At 44.9% G+C, this 18,718-nt stretch overlaps 1 protein-coding gene across 1 annotated transcript in view; it reads left to right on the forward strand.

Moving 5' to 3' along the window:
* The window catches only part of STK10 (serine/threonine kinase 10), a 493,300-nt gene that overhangs the window by 189,871 nt on the left and 284,711 nt on the right, over positions 1 to 18,718 (forward strand). Inside the window, exon 4 of the mRNA XM_053717126.1 lies at positions 4,592 to 4,741. Coding sequence (XP_053573101.1) covers positions 4,592 to 4,741 — 150 coding nt within the window. The remainder of the gene's footprint in view (positions 1 to 4,591; positions 4,742 to 18,718) is intronic.

Consider the following 18,718-nt stretch of genomic DNA (forward strand, 5'->3'; position numbering starts at 1 on the left):
GCGATTGCTCTGTTTTAAACACTGTAGAGCAGGAGGGAGCTGATGATAATTACTCTGTCATACCCTCACACCAATCTGAAGTGGCCATGAGGGAGGTTTTGTCAGATGGGGAAATTTCTGATTCAGGTAGAATTTCTCAACAGGCAGAACCTGATGTTGTGACATTTAAATTTAAATTAGAGCATCTCCGCGCACTGCTTAAGGAGGTGCATTCTACTCTGGATGATTGTGACAACCTGGTCATTCCAGAAAAATTGTGCAAGATGGACAAGTTCCTAGAGGTTCCGGTGCACCCCGACGCTTTTCCTATACCCAAGCGGGTGGCGGACATAGTGAATAAGGAGTGGGAAAAGCCCGGTATACCCTTTGTCCCCCCTCCTATATTTAAGAAATTATTTCCTATGGTCGACCCCAGAAAGGACTTATGGCAGACAGTCCCTAAGGTCGAGGGGGCAGTTTCTACACTAGCCAAGCGCACTACTATTCCTATCGAGGATAATTGTGCTTTCAAAGATCCTATGGATAAAAAATTGGAGGGTTTGCTTAAAAAGATTTTTGTACAGCAAGGTTACCTCCTGCAACCTATTTCGTGCATTATTCCTGTCACTACAGCAGCGTGGTTCTGGTTCGAGGAACTAGAAAAGTCGCTCAGTAGAGAGACTCCGTATGAGGAGGTTATGGACAGAATTCACGCACTTAAGTTAGCTAATTCCTTTATTTTAGATGCCGCTTTGCAGTTAGCTAGATTAGCGGCGAAAAATTCAGGGTTTGCAATTGTGGCGCGCAGAGTGCTCTGGCTAAAGTCTTGGTCAGCGGATGTATCTTCCAAGACAAAATTGCTTAATATCCCTTTCAAGGGCAAAACCCTTTTTGGGCCAGAATTGAAAGAGATTATCTCAGACATCACTGGGGGTAAGGGCCATGCCCTCCCACAAGATAGGCCTTTCAAGGCCAAGAATAAGTCTAATTTTCGTTCCTTTCGCAATTTCAGGAACGGACCGGCCTCCAACTCTGCAGCCTCTAGACAAGAGGGCAATGCTTCACAAACCAAACCAGCTTGGAAACCGATGCAAGGCTGGAACAAGGGTAAGCAGGCCAAGAAGCCTGCTGCTGATACCAAAACAGCATGAAGGAGTAGCCCCCGATCCGGGACCTGATCTAGTAGGGGGCAGACTCTCTCTCTTCGCTCAGGCTTGGGCAAGAGATGTTCAGGATCTTTGGGCACTAGAAATAGTTTCTCAGGGTTATCTTCTGGAATTCAAGGAACTACCCCCAAGGGGAAGGTTCCACATGTCTCACTTATCTTCAAAACAAATAAAGAGGCAGGCATTCTTACATTGTGTAGAAGACCTGTTAAAAATGGGAGTGATACACCCAGTTCCAACTGTGAAACAAGGACTGGGGTTTTACTCAAATCTGTTTGTAGTTCCCAAAAAAGAGGGAACCTTCAGACCAATTCTGGATTTAAAGATTCTAAACAAATTTCTAAGAGTGCCATCGTTCAAAATGGAAACTATTCGAACGATCTTACCTACAATCCAGGAGGGTCAATTTATGACTACCGTGGATCTAAAGGATGCGTATCTACATATTCCTATCCACAAAGATCATCATCAGTTCCTAAGGTTCGCCTTTCTGAACAAACATTACCAGTTTGTGGCTCTCCCATTCGGGCTAGCCACTGCTCCAAGGATTTTCACAAAGGTACTCGGGTCCCTTCTAGCGGTTCTAAGACCAAGGGGCATTGCAGTGGCACCTTATTTGGACGACATTCTGATACAAGCGTCGTCTCTGTCAAAGGCTCACACAGACATCGTTCTGGCCTTTCTCAGATCTCACGGGTGGAAGGTGAACATAGAAAAAAGTTCCCTGTCTCCGTCGACAAGAGTTCCTTTCTTGGGGACAATAATAGATTCTTTAGAAATGAAGATTTTCCTGACAGATGTCAGAAAGTCAAAACTTCTAAACGCTTGTCAAGTTCTTCACTCTGTTCCACGTCCTTCCATAGCTCAGTGCATGGAAGTAGTAGGGTTGATGGTTGCAGCAATGGACATAGTTCCTTTTGCGCGAATTCATCTAAGACCATTACAACTGTGCATGCTGAAACAGTGGAATGGGGACTTTACAGACTTGTCATTGTCACGACCGACGCCAGTCTAGTGGGCTGGGGCGCGGTCTGGGACTCCCTGAAAGCTCAGGGTCTATGGTCTCGGGAAGAGTCTCTTCTCCCGATAAACATCTGGAACTGAGAGCGATATTCAATACTCTCAGGGCTTGGCCTCAACTAGCAAAGGCCAGATTCATAAGATTCCAATCAGACAACATGACGACTGTTGCTTACATCAACCAACAGGGGGGAACAAGGAGTTCCCTGGCGATGAGAGAAGTGACCAAAATCATAAAATGGGCGGAGGATCACTCCTGCCACCTATCTGCGATCCACATCCCAGGAGTGGAAAACTGGGAGGCGGATTATCTGAGTCGTCAGACATTCCATCCGGGGGAGTGGGAACTCCACCCGGAGATATTTGCCCAGTTGACCCAATTATGGGGCATTCCAGACATGGATCTAATGGCGTCTCGTCAGAACTTCAAGGTCCCTTGCTACGGGTCCAGATCCAGGGATCCCAAGGCGACTCTAGTGATGCATTAGTAGCGCCTTGGACCTTCAACCTAGCTTATGTGTTTCCACCGTTTCCTCTCATTCCCAGGCTGATAGCCAGGATCAAACAGGAGAGGGCCTCTTTGATTTTGATAGCTCCTGCGTGGCCACGCAGGACTTGGTATGCAGACCTGGTGAATATGTCATCGGCTCCACCATGGAAGCTACCTTTGAGACAGGATCTTCTAGTACAGGGTCCATTCGAACATCCAAATCTAGTTTCTCTCCAGCTGACGGCTTGGAAATTGAACGCTTGATTTTATCTAAGCGTGGGTTTTCGGATTCTGTCATAGATACTCTGGTTCAAGCCAGAAAACCTGTAACTAGAAAAATTTACCATAAAATATGAAAAAATATATCTGTTGGTGTGAATCCAAGGGATTCTCATGGAGTAAGATTAAAATTCCTAGGATCCTTTCCTTTCTCCAAGAAGGTTTGGATAAGGGATTATCAGCGAGTTCTCTAAAAGGACAGATTTCTGCTTTATCTGTCTTGTTACACAAACGACTGGCAGCTGTGCCAGATGTTCAAGCTTTTGTTCAGGCTTTGGTCAGGATCAAGCCTTTTTACAGACCTTTGACTCCTCCCTGGAGTCTGAATTTAGTTCTTTCAGTTCTTCAAGGGGTTCCGTTTGAACCTCTACATTCCATAGATATCAAGATGTTATCTTGGAAAGTTCTGTTTTTGGTTGCTATTTCTTCTGCTAGAAGAGTTTCTGAGTTATCTGCTCTGCAGTGTATTCCGCCCTATCTGGTGTTCCATTCAGATAAGGTTGTTTTGCGTACTAAACCTGGTTTCCTTTCAAAGGTTGTTTCCAACAAAAATATTAACCAGGAAATAGTTGTGCCTTCTTTGTGTCCGAATCCAGTTTCAAAGAAGGAACGTTTGTTACATAATTTAGATGTAGTACATGCTTTAAAGTTCTATTTAGAAGCAACAAAGGTTTTCAGACAAACGTCTTATCTGTTTGTCGTTTATTCTGGCAAGAGGAGAGGTCAAAAAGCTACTGCTACCTCTCTTTCCTTTTGGCTGAAAAGCATCATCCGATTGGCTTACGAGACTGCCGGACGGCAGCCTCCCGAACAAATCACAGCTCACTCTACTAGGGCTGTGGTTTCCACATGGGCCTTCAAGAACGAGGCTTCTATTGATCAGATATGTAAGGCAGCGACTTGGTCTTCCCTGCACACTTTTGCCAAATTCTACAAATTTGATACTTTTGCTTCTTCGGAGGCTATTTTTGGGAGAAAGGTTTTGCAAGCCGTGGTGCCTTCCGTTTAGGTAACCTGATTGCCTCCCTCCCTTCATCCGTGTCCTAAAGCTTTGGTATTGGTTCCCACAAGTTATGGATGACGCCGTGGACCGGACACACCAATGTTGGAGAAAACAGAATTTATGCTTACCTGATAAATTACTTTCTCCAACGGTGTGTCCGGTCCACGGCCAGCCCTGGTTTTTTAATCAGGTTTGATGAATTTCTTTCTTTAACTACAGTCACCACGGTACCCTATAGTTTCTCCTGTTTTTTTCTCCTGTCCGTCGGTCGAATGACTGGGGTGGGCGGAGCCTAGGAGGGACTATATGGACAGCTTTTGCTGTGCTCTTTGCCATTTCCTGTTGGGGAGGAGAATATTCCCACAAGTTATGGATGACGCTGTGGACTGGACACACCGTTGGAGAAAGTAATTTATCAGGTAAGCATAAATTCTGTTTTTTTTTTTACTTTCAACTCATAATACCAGTGCAACCTGACGTGTGCAAAAAGTTTACTTCTAGTGGAATTGGCGCTCCAGCAAAAGTCTGGGCCTTAATTTTTTACCTTTCTATACCTTTAAGACATTCTTTTTTTTTTTTTATCCCAGTGCCTCCTTTTGCCCATTACTGTATTATATTATCCTCTTTTAATTAGTTAACCCTTTTTACCTTCAGAACTGGACCGTGGTTTGACAGAACCCCAGATTCAAGCTATTTGCAGACAGATGTTGGAGGCCCTGATCTATATCCATAGCATCAAGATCATCCATCGGGATTTAAAAGCTGGAAATGTGCTGCTAACCCAGGATGGTGATATCAAGCTAGGTGAGATCACCTATATTGTATTATAAATAAAGTCTATTTTCTTCCTAAGATAGGGAGAGTCCACGGCTTTATTCATTACTGTTGGGAAATATAACACCTGTCCACCAGGAGGAGGCAAAGATACCCCAGCCAAAGGCTTAAATATCCCTCCCACTTCCTTATTACCCCAGTCATTCTTTGCATTTCGTGAAGTTTGGAGGTGGCAGAGAAGTGTCAGAATATTCAGAGAGTCCTGAAAAAGGGTATCTGCCCTTCGATATAGGACTGGAGTTTTAAGTAGTCATGATGAAAGTTAGAGTCTGGAGATGCAGGGAAAGTATTTGTGCGAAACCATCCAGACTACTGCTAACAGCTACTAAGCAATCAGTGTTGACAAGTTGCACTGCCTGCTTTCTCTCACTAAAGTGCATGTCAGAAGCTCTGCTATAAGACTGTCACACTTGAGAGGCTGTGTTCTGTTCCACAGCATGGATCCTGGAGGTAAGATCGTTTCAATTTTTACACATAAAATGTTATAAGAAGTTCACTGTGTGGCTCCTTTATACCTTGATAGGATCCAGGGTTAATATCCTCCGAAGGGGGTTTATTGAACAGTTGGTGTTAATCAGTATATTAATTATTTACAGGCTGCTTTGTGTGATTTTTTTTCCTGGGCTGATAGACTGTGTGTTTGTGGCTGAACAAAAAGGTTTCACTTTTAAGTTTCACTTTAATTTTTGAAAGTGTTGCACAGCTCCTATTACTTACTGTACTTGTAATAACAGGGAAAGTACTGTCTTGCACTCCATGTGACCGGGTGTAGTCTATGTAAATTTCTTCCTTTCCGGCTGAGACTTGAACCTGAGGAGAGGGTTTCCTCTGTTGATTGTCTGGGTCTAGGAGGTGGTGAGTGCCCCAGCCATTGGGAGTATAAAGGTGCGTTTTCTATAATAAAAAACATTTTTCTTCATAAATGGAAAGAGTCCACAGCTGCATTCATTACTTTTGGAAAATCAGAACCTGGCCACCAGGAGGAGGCAAAGACACCCCAGCAAAGGCTTAAATACTCCTCCCACTCCCCTCATCCCCCAGCCATTCTTTGCCTTTCGTTCTAGGAGGTTGGCAGAGAAGTGTCAGAAGTTTGTTTTGTCTCTTATGGAGGGTAGTACTCTTCGACATGAGATGGGAGTTTTAAGTAATCCTGTCAGACTCAGTGAGAGCCTGGATGAAAGTTAGAGTCCGGAGATGCAGGGAGAGTGTGTCTGCGAAACTATCCCAACTCATATTAACACCTCCACAAGCAATCGGCGTTGTTGAACTTCGCTTCACTGTCTGCTTTCTTCTCTCCATGGCAGAGACGCTGCTACTATTCGTCACACTTGAAGGGCCGTGTTCCTATTCCACAGCCTAGATTCCGGTAAGATAGTTTCATGTTACTTCATCTGAATGTACTGTATCTTGCTTGTTTCCTTTAAGGTACTATCCTGCGGGTTTTATTAAGATAAAAAATAGGGCCTCAGTGAGGCTCCTTTGGTCTTGGAATCAAGGGTTAATGTCTCCCGAGGGGGATTATTAAAAAGGTTTTTTTTAAAATCATGTTTATGTGATTCAATCTGCTTATGTGTAGTGTTAACTGGGCTATTGGTTTAGAACATAGGGGCCATTGGAAGTGACGCAACCTTATTGTTGGGCACGCTTTTTTTTTTGGACTGTACGGTTCACCTTGTGACTGGACGTGTTTACGTTCTGGTCTTCCATTTCCGCATTCCTGACCGTGTGGCGACTGAAAAATTTGGGTCTGCTAGTGTCTGGTTCTAGGAGGTGGTGAGTGCCCCATAGCCATTGTGGGTGTCAGGTGCCGTTTAGATTTTTCTTTAGTCCATATTATTATATTCTCTATCCAGTTATGGAGAATTCTGATGCTGACTGTTCAAATTTCAGATTCTTGGACTTGTGAAGAATGCGAATTGGCACAGTTGACACAGATCAATCAGTTATGTTCGATATGCCGTATTAGAGCGCCTTGTTCCTCGGGTTCGGGGAATCAAGGGTGCACTGAGGCATCCACCTCCAGGGGGTTCTGTCCTCCAAGAGGCAAGTTCCATACCACTCCCTACTATTACACATGCGGGGGTAACCCAGATTATGTTTATCCCTCCTTGCAGGGAGGCTTATTCCCCCTGGAGGTTGCAGCTCGTTTTCGCTTTCACATATTTTTGGTTATTTATGAGTCTACAAAGCCCAGACGTTTATTTGCATTTGTTCTCGTGCCCGATTGTCCTGGGTCTCCCGGCCTACAGTTCCCTGTGGGTGTAGCTTTCCCTGAGTTTTGTGCCTTTCTTTACAGAATAGCGCGCCTTCGCGTTTTACTCAGACACGTTTTTGAATTATTAGAGTATCTTATCCTTAACGGATACGGGAATCCGCAGTATTCTTCTTTGAATGGTTCACCTCATTAGATATGTGGAGATGGCATAATCTCCTGATTGTCGGTTGTTGAAATCCTTCCCAGTTTTTGTTGGAAGATTTTTTAATTTTTTTATTTAATATCAGGTATTTGTAGAGCACCAACAGGTTCCGCAGAGCTATGGACATAGGTGGTATATAAAAAATGATTAGAGGGATCAAATGTGGAGAGAGGGTCCTGCAGAGTGTTGCACTGTTGTAGTCGGCTCTTATGAAGGTGAACTACAAACAGCTGGGCTCATAGGCTTACATGTGGAGATAGGAAGGTTAGTGTAGGTTGTAAGCGTCCCTGAATAGTAGAGACTTAAGGAAGCACTTGAAGCTTTTAAAACTAGGGGAGATTCTTGTGGAGCGAGGCAGAGAGTTCCATAAGATGGGAGCCAGTCTGGAGAAATCTTGTAGTTGGGAATGTGAGGAGGGAACAAGAGAGGAGGAAATTAGGAGATCATAAGCGGAGTAAAGGGGACGGGAGTTAGAGTATCTGGAGACAAGGTCTGAGATGTAGGGGGAGCAATGCAATTGAGGGCTTAGTGTGTCAGAGTGAAAATTTGGTGTTTAATCCTGGAGACAAGAGGAAACCAGTGTAGGGATTGGCAGAGAGTTTGCGGCAGATGAAAAGCGACGTGCAAGGAAGATTGAGCCTGACCGAGGCATTCATTATGGATTGTAAAGGAGCAAGGCGGCAGCTAGGGAGACCAGAGAGGATAGATGTCGAGACAGGAAAGGATGAGAGTGGATTAAAATCTTTGTTGTCTTGTGTAAGGAAATGTCTAATTTTAGCAATGTTTTTAAGGTGGAAGCGACAGGCTTTAGTTAAGGACTGAATGTGAGTTGTCCAAGAAATATCTGAGTCAAGTGTGACCCCAAGACATTGGGCATGTGAGGTTGGGGTAATGATGGAGTTATCAACAGTTATAGAGACATGGGGGTGGAGATTTTTGAAGAAGGGGGGAAAATAAAGAGCTCAGTTTTGGAGAGATTTAGCTTGAGGTAGTGAGAGGACATTCGAGATGAGATATGAGAGAGAGTTAGTGACATGGGTTAGCAAGGAAGGAGATGGTTCTGGTGCAGAGAGGTAGATTTGGGTATCGTCGCATACAAATGATAATGAAACCCATGTGACTTTATTAAGGAACCTAGTTAGGACGTGTAGTTTGAGAAGGGGACCGAGGACAGAGCTTTGCGGTACCCCAACAGAGGTAACGGGGCAGAGGATACCCCAGAGAAGGCTACACTAAAGGTACGGTTAGACAGATAGGAAGAGAACCAAGAGAGAGCTGTGTCACAGATGCTGAAGGATTGGAGGGTATGGAGCAAAAGAGGGTGGTCGACAGTATCAAAGGCTGCAGACAGATCAAGGAGGATAAGCAGGGAGAAGTGACCTTTTGATTTTTCTGTAAGTAGGTCGTTGGTAACCTTAACAATTGCGGTCTCTGAGTGAAGGGGGTGAAATCCAGATTGCAGTGGGTTAAGGAGGGAGTTTAATGTAAGGAAATGGGATAGACATGCATATACTAGCTTTTCAAGAAGCTTTGAGGCAATAGGTAGTAGGGAAATAGGGCGGTAGTTGGATGGGGAGGGTGGAACGGGAGAAGGTTTTTTGAGGATAGGTGTGACTAATTCATGTTTAAGAGATGTGGGAGCTATACCAGTGCTGAGGGAGAGGTTGAAGATGTGTGTGAGTATAGGGGTAAGGGTAGAAGGGAGGGAGGGGGAGTAGTTGTGAGGGGATGGGGTATGTTGGCTGCGGAATCTGTTGGCACTCTACAAATACATGATGATGATGATGATAATAAAATGGGGTCGAGGGGACAGGTAGTGAGGTGAGAGGATAGTTTAAGGGCAGAAACTTCGTCCTCTGAAACAGGGGCAAAAGAGCTAAATTTATGGCTACGTGGGTTTTGGATGATTGTGAGCTTTTGAGGGAGTGGGATAGTATGTTGAGAGCTGATTTCATTTCTGATAGTCGATTTTCCATTTGGCTGGTCCTGAGGGTATGCCTTTTTCTTCTTAGGCGTTTGCCTACGGGGCTGCCTTATATTTTCTTTTATTCGGTTAGGATGACTTTTATTTTGATTATATGTTTCCTTCGGGAACTATCTCTGGGATCAATTCTCGCTGTTTACTTCTGCAGAAGTTTTTAAGAGACATGTAAGTCCTATGTTTTGTCTGTTATTATCTTCCCCTCTGAGGGAGGATTTAGGCAGCTTGACAGTTATGGCTCTGTTGCAGGCTGGTCCTGCTTGGGTTCAGATCTTCTGTCTCGTGGCCTGTTCTGCCTGGCTGGTTATTTGTGTTTCTTTTTTTTATTTTACAAGTTCAGCTAATCATTCTAAGAGGACTCTTGGGTCCGTGAGGCTGGAAGGATTGTGTCAGTCCTTATTGAGCCTTCAAGTGGGTTGACTGGGCCAGCGGCGTTCCACTGCGCCATTCCTTTTGCTTCAGATTCTCTCGGGTCCTATAGTCTTCTTTCTCACGTGGGAGGATTGAGGGTTTAGCGCCTCCTTACCGCTGGTTTAAGGCGGTTTGGCCTTTCGGAGGCTCTAGGAATTGTCCTGTTAAACGTGTTCCTTCCGTGGTTCTCTTGTCAGTGAGACCTTGTGGGGCCCTGGGTTCCCTTCGGGAGAGGGTTGTTCTCTTCTTTAAAACCCTTTGGATTTTGTCCGTTCCTCCATATGAGTTGGGTCTCCTGAATTCCCTTTGAGAGAGTTCTTTTGGACTCTGCTTGGGATTTTTCCCGGATTTGGGGATGCTCCACATCCTTGGTTTCAGGTACTCATCTGTCTCATATGGTGAGGTGGAGACTAACTTATATAGTGACCTTGTCCTTGTGGTATTCCCTTGCGTTGGACGTCTTGTGGCAGTTGAACGCCTATGGGCTCTAGTGTCTGGTTCGAGATGCCTTAGCTCCTTTGGAGCGTTGCACTTTGTCATGGGGTGGTCTCTTCCTTGGGTCAGGGCTTGCGAGGTGTTCTCGTTCTCCGGGTTCTCCTGGATATTACATTAATATCTCCCTGTGGGTCTGTTTTCTATGTCAGACGGGGTGTTTCAATTTCCGGGATATTGTTTGTCTTAAACAATTGGGGGCTCGAACCTGTCATCGCCCTGGTTCTTCCAGTTGCTGGGGCTTTTTGCTCAGCGCTTTCCCTTGTGGATCCCGTTGCAGGTTTTTACCGGTCTTTTCAGGATCTAGGGCGGGTTCGAGTTTCTCCTGTTCCGGGAATTGTGGGCTATGACCTTTGGTCTGGCTAGTAGATCTGGTCACGTTTGACCAGATTCCCTGAGTGCCACTAATCATTGGCTTTGCCTATGCTTAATGAACGGTTTGCTGAAGTAACCTGATGGCTTTGCGGTTCTGCAGGCGAAGGGTTATATGATAACCGCTGCAGCCAATGCACCCTTCTGTGCGCTAGGTTTTCAGGGGATTCCTTCTAGGTTCATCTGCGTTGGAGGGAGCTCTCTTATTCAGCCTGTGGCCTTGTGCCTCGTGGACAGGTGCTCTGTCTCTAATGCCCCCCTTTTTCTTAGGGGGGGCTTGTTCTCCTATGGAGGCCTTGTTTAGGACTTTTCCTAGATTCATGGGATGGAAAGGAGGATTTAACCTATTTGGAGAGAGGCGTGCTCTCTGAGTTGTTCTGTTCTATCTGGAGTCTTGCTGGCTCTGCGTCGGTATGGGCCTTTGCTAGACTCTTCTGGGTCTTCAGCCTTGTCAACTGTCTTTATGGAGTTTCGGGGGGGGGTCCTGAGCTCTGTGGAATGGCTGAAGGTTCTTCTGTTCCCCTGTTTTCGTACCTACTGAAGCTTGGGCTGGCCCGGCTGGGAGTAGGTCCTGAAATTGTTGTTCCTCAGGGGTGTAATGGGCCTAGTTGAGGTTTTATACTTTTCCCCTTTTGGGACCTATGTGTCGGTCTCGCGGCTGGGATTGCCTAGAGGGTATCCCAGTTATCCGATGATGAGTTAACCACTGCAGCTTCAGAGGGTGAACTTTCTGGGTCGGAGTCCTTAGCGTCTAAGCCTCCTGCTTTCGGAGGAACTGTCCTATAGATTTAAAATTGAGCACTTGCGTTTTTTATTAATGGAGGTTCCGTCTACGTTAGAGGTTCCAGAGGCCGCGCTGCCTGAAGAACCTATGATACCTAAATTAGACAGAGTTTATGAAGACAGGAAAGTTCCTTTTGACTTTTCCTGTGCCAGTTAAGATGGCGAACATTATTAAGAACGAATGGGAAAGAATTGGTTCTTCCTTTTCCGCCTCTTCTACTTTTAAAAAGTTGTTCCCAAACTCTCAAACTGGATTTGTGGGGGTCCATTCCTAAGGTGGATGGTGCTATCTCTACGCTTGCTAAACGAATTACTATACCTCTTGAGAATAGTTCTTCGTTCAGAGAGCCGACGGATACAAAAATGGAAACCTTTCTGAGATAGATGTTTCAACATATGGAATTTTAGTTTCAACCGGCGGCTGCAGTTGCCACGGTTGCCGGAGCGGCTACCTACTGGTGCGACTCTTTGTCGGAACTCATTAAGGGGAAGTCTCCCCTCAAGGATATTCAAGACAGAATTAAAGCTCTGAGAATTGCTAATTCTTTTATCTGTGATGCGAATACGCAAATTATTTGCCTAAATGCAAAGGCCTCTGGCTTTGCCGTCCTATCCCTCTGCTCTGGTTGAAGTCTTGGTCTGCAGATATGACTTCTAAGTCCAGACTCCTTTCTCTTCCCTTCAAGGGAAAGATTTTATTTGGTCCAGCCCTGGACTCCATTATTTCAAGGGCGCCTTCCTACCACAAGATAAGAAGAACAAGTCTTTTTTCAGACGCCTGGTTCAAGGACGTACAGGATCCATGGGTCCTGGAGGTGGTATCTCAGGGATACAAATTAGGCTTTAAATCTCATCTGTAAAGGGGCAGATTCCTTCTCTCGAATCTGTCTACCAGACCAGAAAAGAGGGATGCCTTTCTAGGGTATGTTTGGGATTTATCCTCCTTAGGAGTTTTATTCAAACCTTTTCATGGTCCCAAAGAAGGAGGGAACTTTGCGCCTAATTCTGGACCTAAAGTGCATACACAAATTTCTCAGTGTCCCTTCCTTCAAGATGAAGACGATAAGGTCCATCCTTCCTTTAATTCAGGAAGGCCAGTTTATGACCACTATAGATCTGAAGGACGCCTACCTTTATGTTCCAATCCACAGGGAACACTTTCAGTTCCTTAGGTTTGCATTTCTGGACCAGCACTTCCAGTTCATTGCCCTTCCGTTTGGCCTAGCTACTGCTTCAAGAATCTTTACGAAGGTTCTGGGGGCTCTTCTAGCCATTGCCATTGCACCATAATTTTGATTGCGGAAGAATTCTCTGAGTTCCTTCTCAGTCTTCTTCGATCACATGGATGGAAGATATACTTGGAAAAGAGTTCTCTTATCCCAAGCACCAGGATCTGACGTGGTTCGCAGATCTAGTGATGACGTCCTCATCTCCTCCGTGGAAGTAAGCTTGTCACAGAGACCTGCTGATACAAGGTCCATTTGTTCATCAAAATCTAGTTTCTCTGAGGTGGACTGCATGGAGATTGAACGCTTAGTTTTAGCCAAGAGAGGTTTCTCTGAGAGTGTCACGTATACTCTTATTCAAGCTTGTAAACCAGTTACTCAGCATATCTACCACAAGGTGTGGAGGACCTACTAATTCTGGTGTGAAGAGCGTGTTTTTTTCTGGCACAGAGTTAAGGTTGCCAGGATCTTATCTTTTCTCCATTATGGGCTGGAGAAGGACCTTTCTGCTAGTTCCATGAGGGGACAGATTTCCGCCCTGTCGATTTTATTGCACAAGAGACTGGCTGAGCTTCCAGACGTGCAATCCTTTGTTAAGGCTCTGATTGGGATCAGATCTGTGTTTAGATCTGGGGCTCCTCCTTGGAGCCTAAATCTTGTTCTTCGGGTTTTGCAACAGGTTCCGTTTGAGCATTAAATTGTTATCTTGGATGGTTCTCTTTTTATTGGCTATTGCCTCTGCTCACAGTGTTTCTGAGATCTCTGCTTCGCAATATAAGCCCCCTTATCTGATTTTTCATGCAGATAAAGTTTTACATACTAAATTAGGTTTTCTTTCTAAGTGTCACACTTCTCCTCTGCTGTGGTCGTTGCCATGGACACAGGCACTCCTCCTGTTGCTAGGGATAAGGCAGTGTAACTGCAGCACGGTGATGACATCATCACCACCTGCCCTGTCTTCCCTATGGAAAGGCCTCAGTCTCTCTCTTACCTGTGCCCAAGTATAGGTGTTACTTCTTGTGCTCCTGGGTGCTGTATATCTTTATGCTGAATTGCTGTATTGATTCACTGTTGCTGAACTCTGCCTGTTTTGACTACTCTGCTTGCCTTAACCCCTGAATTGCTGGATTGCTTTACCGTTGATAAACTCTGCCTATTTTGACTACTCTGCTTGCCTTAACGCCTGAATTGCTGGATTACTTTACCGTTGATAAACTCGGCCTGTTTTGACTACTCTGCTTGCCTTAACCCCTGAATTGCTGGACTGCTTAACTGTTGATGAACTCTGCCTGTCTGACAATTCTATTGGTTTACCCCTGAACTGTTATGCTGCTGGATTTCCTTTTGTTGCTGACTCCTGCCTGTTCCCAGTCCTTCTATTGGTTTACCCCTGAACTGCCATACTGCTGGATTACCCTCCTTTTGTCGCTGAGTACTGCCCTGCCTGCTGTGAGTACTGCTTACCTCATTTTACAAACTCTCTCTCTGCTCTGGGATATTTCCTATAATTCCACTTGACGCCGGCATAAGAAGACTAATGGCCAAGTTTGGTCTGCTAGTGGAATATCCCACGAGCATTACATTAAGGTTGTGTCAGATCGCAACATCAATCGGGAGATTGTGGTTCCTTTCTTGTGTCCTCATCCTTCTTCATCGAAGGAACGCCTACTTCAGAATTTGGATGTGGTTCACGCCTTGAAGTTCTTTCTTCAGGCTACTAAGGAGTTTAGACAATCTTTCTCTGTGTTTGTTGTCTATTCAGGGAAGCGTAAGGGGCAGAAGGCTACTTCGACTTCCCTATCTTTTTGGTTAAGGAGTGTCATCCGCTTATCTTATGAGACAGTGGGACATCGATCTCCTGAGAGGATAACGGCTTATTCCACTAGAGCAGTGGCTTCCTATTGGGCCTTTAAGAACAAGGCCTCTATGGGTCAGATTTGTAAGGCGACTACCTTGTCCTCCTTACATACTTTTTTAAAATTTTACAAGTTTGATGTTTTTGCTTCAGCTGAAACAGCTTTCAGGAGAAAAGTTTTGCAGGCTGTGGTGCCCTCAGAATAGGATACGCCTCTTTCTTTTTGTTTCCTCCCGTTATTCATTCAGTGTCCTCTGGAGCTTGGGTATAGTTTTCCCAACAGTAAGGAATGAAGCCGTGGACTCTCCCTATCTTAGGAAGGAAAACATAATTTCTTCTGTTATGTGTGATCAGTCCACGGGTCATCATTACTTCTGGGATATAACTCCTCCCCAACAGGAAATGCAAGAGGATTCACCCAGCAGAGCTGCATATAGCTCCTCCCCTCTACGTCAGTCCCAGTCATTCTCTTGCACCCAACGACTAGATAGGATGTGTGAGAGGACTATGGTGATTATACTTAGTTTTTATGACTTCAATCAAAAGTTTGTTATTTTAAAATAGCACCGGAGCGTGTTATTACTTCTCTGGCAGAGTTTGAGGAAGAATCTGTCAGAGTTTTTTACTATGATTTTAACCGGAGTAGTTAAGATCATATTGCTGTTCTCGGCCATCTGAGGGAGGTAAAGGCTTCAGATCAGGGGACAGCGGGCAGATGAATCTGCATTGAGGTATGTAGCAGTTTTTATTTTCTGAATGGAATTGATGAGAAAATCCTGCCATACCGTTAAAATGACATGTATGTATACACTTCAGTATTCTGGGGATGGTATTTCACCGGAACTACTCTGTTAAAGGTCACTAATCCTTTTTAATAACTATTTATCATGTTAAACGTTTTTGCTGGAATGTAGAATCGTTTACATTGCTGAGGTACTGTGTGAATAAATATTTGGGCATTATTTTCCACTTGGCAGTTTTTTTGCTTTAATTGTGACAGTTTCGTTTCTCTTCACTGCTGTGTGGGAGAGGGAGGGGCAGTTTTTGGCGCTCTTTGCTACGCATCAAAAAATACCAGTCAGTTACTTTTATATTTCCTGCATGATCCGGTTCATCTCTGATAGATCTCAGGGGTCTTCAAACTTCTTTGAAGGGAGGTAAATTCTCTCAGCAGAGCTGTGAGAATTCTTATAGTGACTGTGAATAAAAACGTTGCTTTGTATTTTTTATGTCAAATTTAATTATTGTTATTTTACTAATGGGAACAAACCTTTGCTAAAAGTTTTGTTGTTTTAAAGTTTGATGCTATAACTGTTTTTCAGTTCATTATTTCAACTGTCATTTAATCGTTAGTACCTCTTTGAGGCACAGTACGTTTTTTGCTAAAAAAGATTATAACCAAGTTGTAAGTTTTTTGCTAGTGTGTTAAACATGTCTGACTCAGAGGAAGATATCTGTGTCATTTGTTCCAATGCCAAGGTGGAGCCCAATAGAAATTTATGTACTAACTGTATTGATGCTACTTTAAATAAAAGTCAATCTGTACAATGTGAACAAATTTCACCAAACAGCGAGGGGAGAGTTATGCCGACTAACTCGCCTCACGCGGCAGTACCTGCATCTCCCGCCCGGGAGGTGCGTGATATTTTGGCGCCTAGTACATCTGGGCGGCCATTACAGATAACATTACAAGATATGGCTACTGTTATGACTGAAGTTTTGTCTAAATTACCAGAACTAAGAGGCAAGCGTGATCACTCTGGGGTGAGAACAGAGTGCGCTGACAATGCTAGGGCCATGTCTGATACTGCGTCACAGCTCGCAGAGCATGAGGACGGAGAGCTTCATTCTGTGGGTGACGGTTCTGATCCAAACAGATTGGACTCAGATATTTCAAATTTTAAATTTAAATTGGAGAACCTCCGTGTCTTACTAGGGGAGGTCTTAGCAGCTCTCAACGATTGTAACACCGTTGCAATACCAGAGAAACTGTGTAGGTTGGATAAATACTTTGCGGTACCGGCGAGTACTGACGTTTTTCCTATACCTAAGAGACTAACTGAAATTGTTACTAAGGAGTGGGATAGACCCGGTGTGCCGTTCTCACCCCCTCCAATATTTAGAAAGATGTTTCCAATAGACGCCACCACTCGGGACTTATGGCAAACGGTCCCCAAGGTGGAGGGAGCAGTTTCTACTTTAGCTAAGCGTACCACTATCCCGGTGGAGGATAGCTGTGCTTTCTCAGATCCAATGGATAAAAAATTAGAGGGTTACCTTAAGAAAATGTTTGTTCAACAAGGTTTTATATTACAACCCCTTGCATGTATCGCGCCGATTACGGCTGCGGCAGCATTTTGGATTGAGTCGCTTGAAGAGAACCTTAGTTCATCTACGCTAGACGACATTACGGACAGGCTTAGAGTCCTTAAACTAGCTAATTCCTTCATTTCGGAGGCCGTAGTACATTTAACCAAACTTACGGCTAAGAACTCAGGATTCGCCATACAGGCACGTAGGGCGCTGTGGCTAAAATCCTGGTCAGCCGATGTTACTTCTAAGTCCAAATTACTTAATATACCTTTCAAGGGGCAGTCTTTATTTGGGCCCGGTTTGAAAGAGATTATCGCTGACATTACAGGAGGTAAGGGCCACGCCCTACCTCAAGACAAAGCCAAAGCTAAGGCTAGACAGTCTAATTTTCGTCCCTTTCGGAACTTCAAAACAGGAGCAGCATCAACCTCCACTGCACCAAAACAGGAAGGAGCTGTTGCTCGTTACAGGCAAGGCTGGAAGCCTAACCAGTCCTGGAACAAGAGCAAGCAGGCCAGGAAACCTGCTGCTGCCCCAAAGACAGCATGAACCGAGAGCCCCCGATCCGGGACCGGATCTAGTGGGGGGCAGACTCTCTCTCTTCGCCCAGGCCTGGGCAAGAGATGTTCTGGATCCCTGGGCACTAGAGATCATATCTCAGGGATACCTTCTAGACTTCAAATTATCTCCCCCAAGAGGGAGATTTCATCTGTCAAGGTTGTCAATAAACCAGATAAAGAAAGAAGCGTTTCTACGCTGCGTACAAGATCTGTTAATAATGGGAGTGATCCATCCGGTTCCGCGGTCGGAACAAGGACAAGGGTTCTACTCAAACCTGTTTGTGGTTCCCAAAAAAGAGGGAACTTTCAGGCCAATCTTAGATTTAAAGATTCTAAACAAATTCCTAAGAGTTCCATCGTTCAAAATGGAAACTATTCGGACAATCTTACCCATGATCCAAGAGGGTCAGTACATGACCACAGTGGATTTAAAGGATGCTTACCTTCACATACCGATCCACAAAGATCATCACCGGTATCTAAGGTTTGCCTTCTTAGACAGGCACTACCAGTTTGTAGCTCTTCCATTCGGATTGGCTACGGCTCCAAGAATCTTCACAAAGGTTCTGGGTGCCCTTCTGGCGGTACTAAGACCGCGAGGGATTTCGGTAGCTCCATACCTAGACGACATTCTAATACAAGCTTCAAGCTTTCAAACTGCCAAGTCTCATACAGAGTTAGTTCTGGCATTTCTAAGGTCGCATGGATGGAAAGTGAACGAAAAGAAGAGTTCTCTTTTTCCTCTCACAAGAGTTCCATTCTTGGGGACTCTTATAGATTCTGTAGAAATGAAGATTTACCTGACAGAGGACAGGTTAACAAAGCTTCAAAATGCATGCCGTGTCCTTCATTCCATTCAACACCCGTCAGTAGCTCAATGCATGGAGGTGATCGGCTTAATGGTAGCGGCAATGGACATAGTACCTTTTGCACGCCTACACCTCAGACCTCTGCAATTATGCATGCTAAGTCAGTGGAATGGGGATTACTCAGATTTGTCCCCTACTCTGAATCTGAATCAAGAGACCAGAAATTCTCTTCTATGGTGGCTTCATCGGCCACACCTGTCCAGGGGGATGCCATTCAGCAGGCCAGACTGGACAATTGTAACAACAGACGCCAGCCTACTAGGTTGGGGCGCTGTCTGGAATTCTCTGAAGGCTCAGGGACTATGGAATCAGGAGGAGAGTCTCCTTCCAATAAACATTCTGGAATTGAGGGCAGTTCTCAATGCCCTTCTAGCTTGGCCCCAATTAACAACTCGGGGGTTCATCAGGTTTCAGTCGGACAACATCACGACTGTAGCTTACATCAACCATCAGGGAGGGACAAGAAGCTCCCTAGCAATGGTGGAAGTATCAAAGATAATTCGCTGGGCAGAGTCTCACTCTTGCCACCTGTCAGCAATCCACATCCCGGGAGTGGAGAACTGGGAGGCGGATTTCTTGAGTCGCCAGACTTTTCATCCGGGGGAGTGGGAACTTCATCCGGAGGTCTTTGCCCAAATACTTCGACGTTGGGGCAAACCAGAGATAGA

This window comes from Bombina bombina, chromosome 6, assembly GCF_027579735.1.
Source record: "Bombina bombina isolate aBomBom1 chromosome 6, aBomBom1.pri, whole genome shotgun sequence".
Taxonomy (NCBI): domain Eukaryota; kingdom Metazoa; phylum Chordata; class Amphibia; order Anura; family Bombinatoridae; genus Bombina; species Bombina bombina.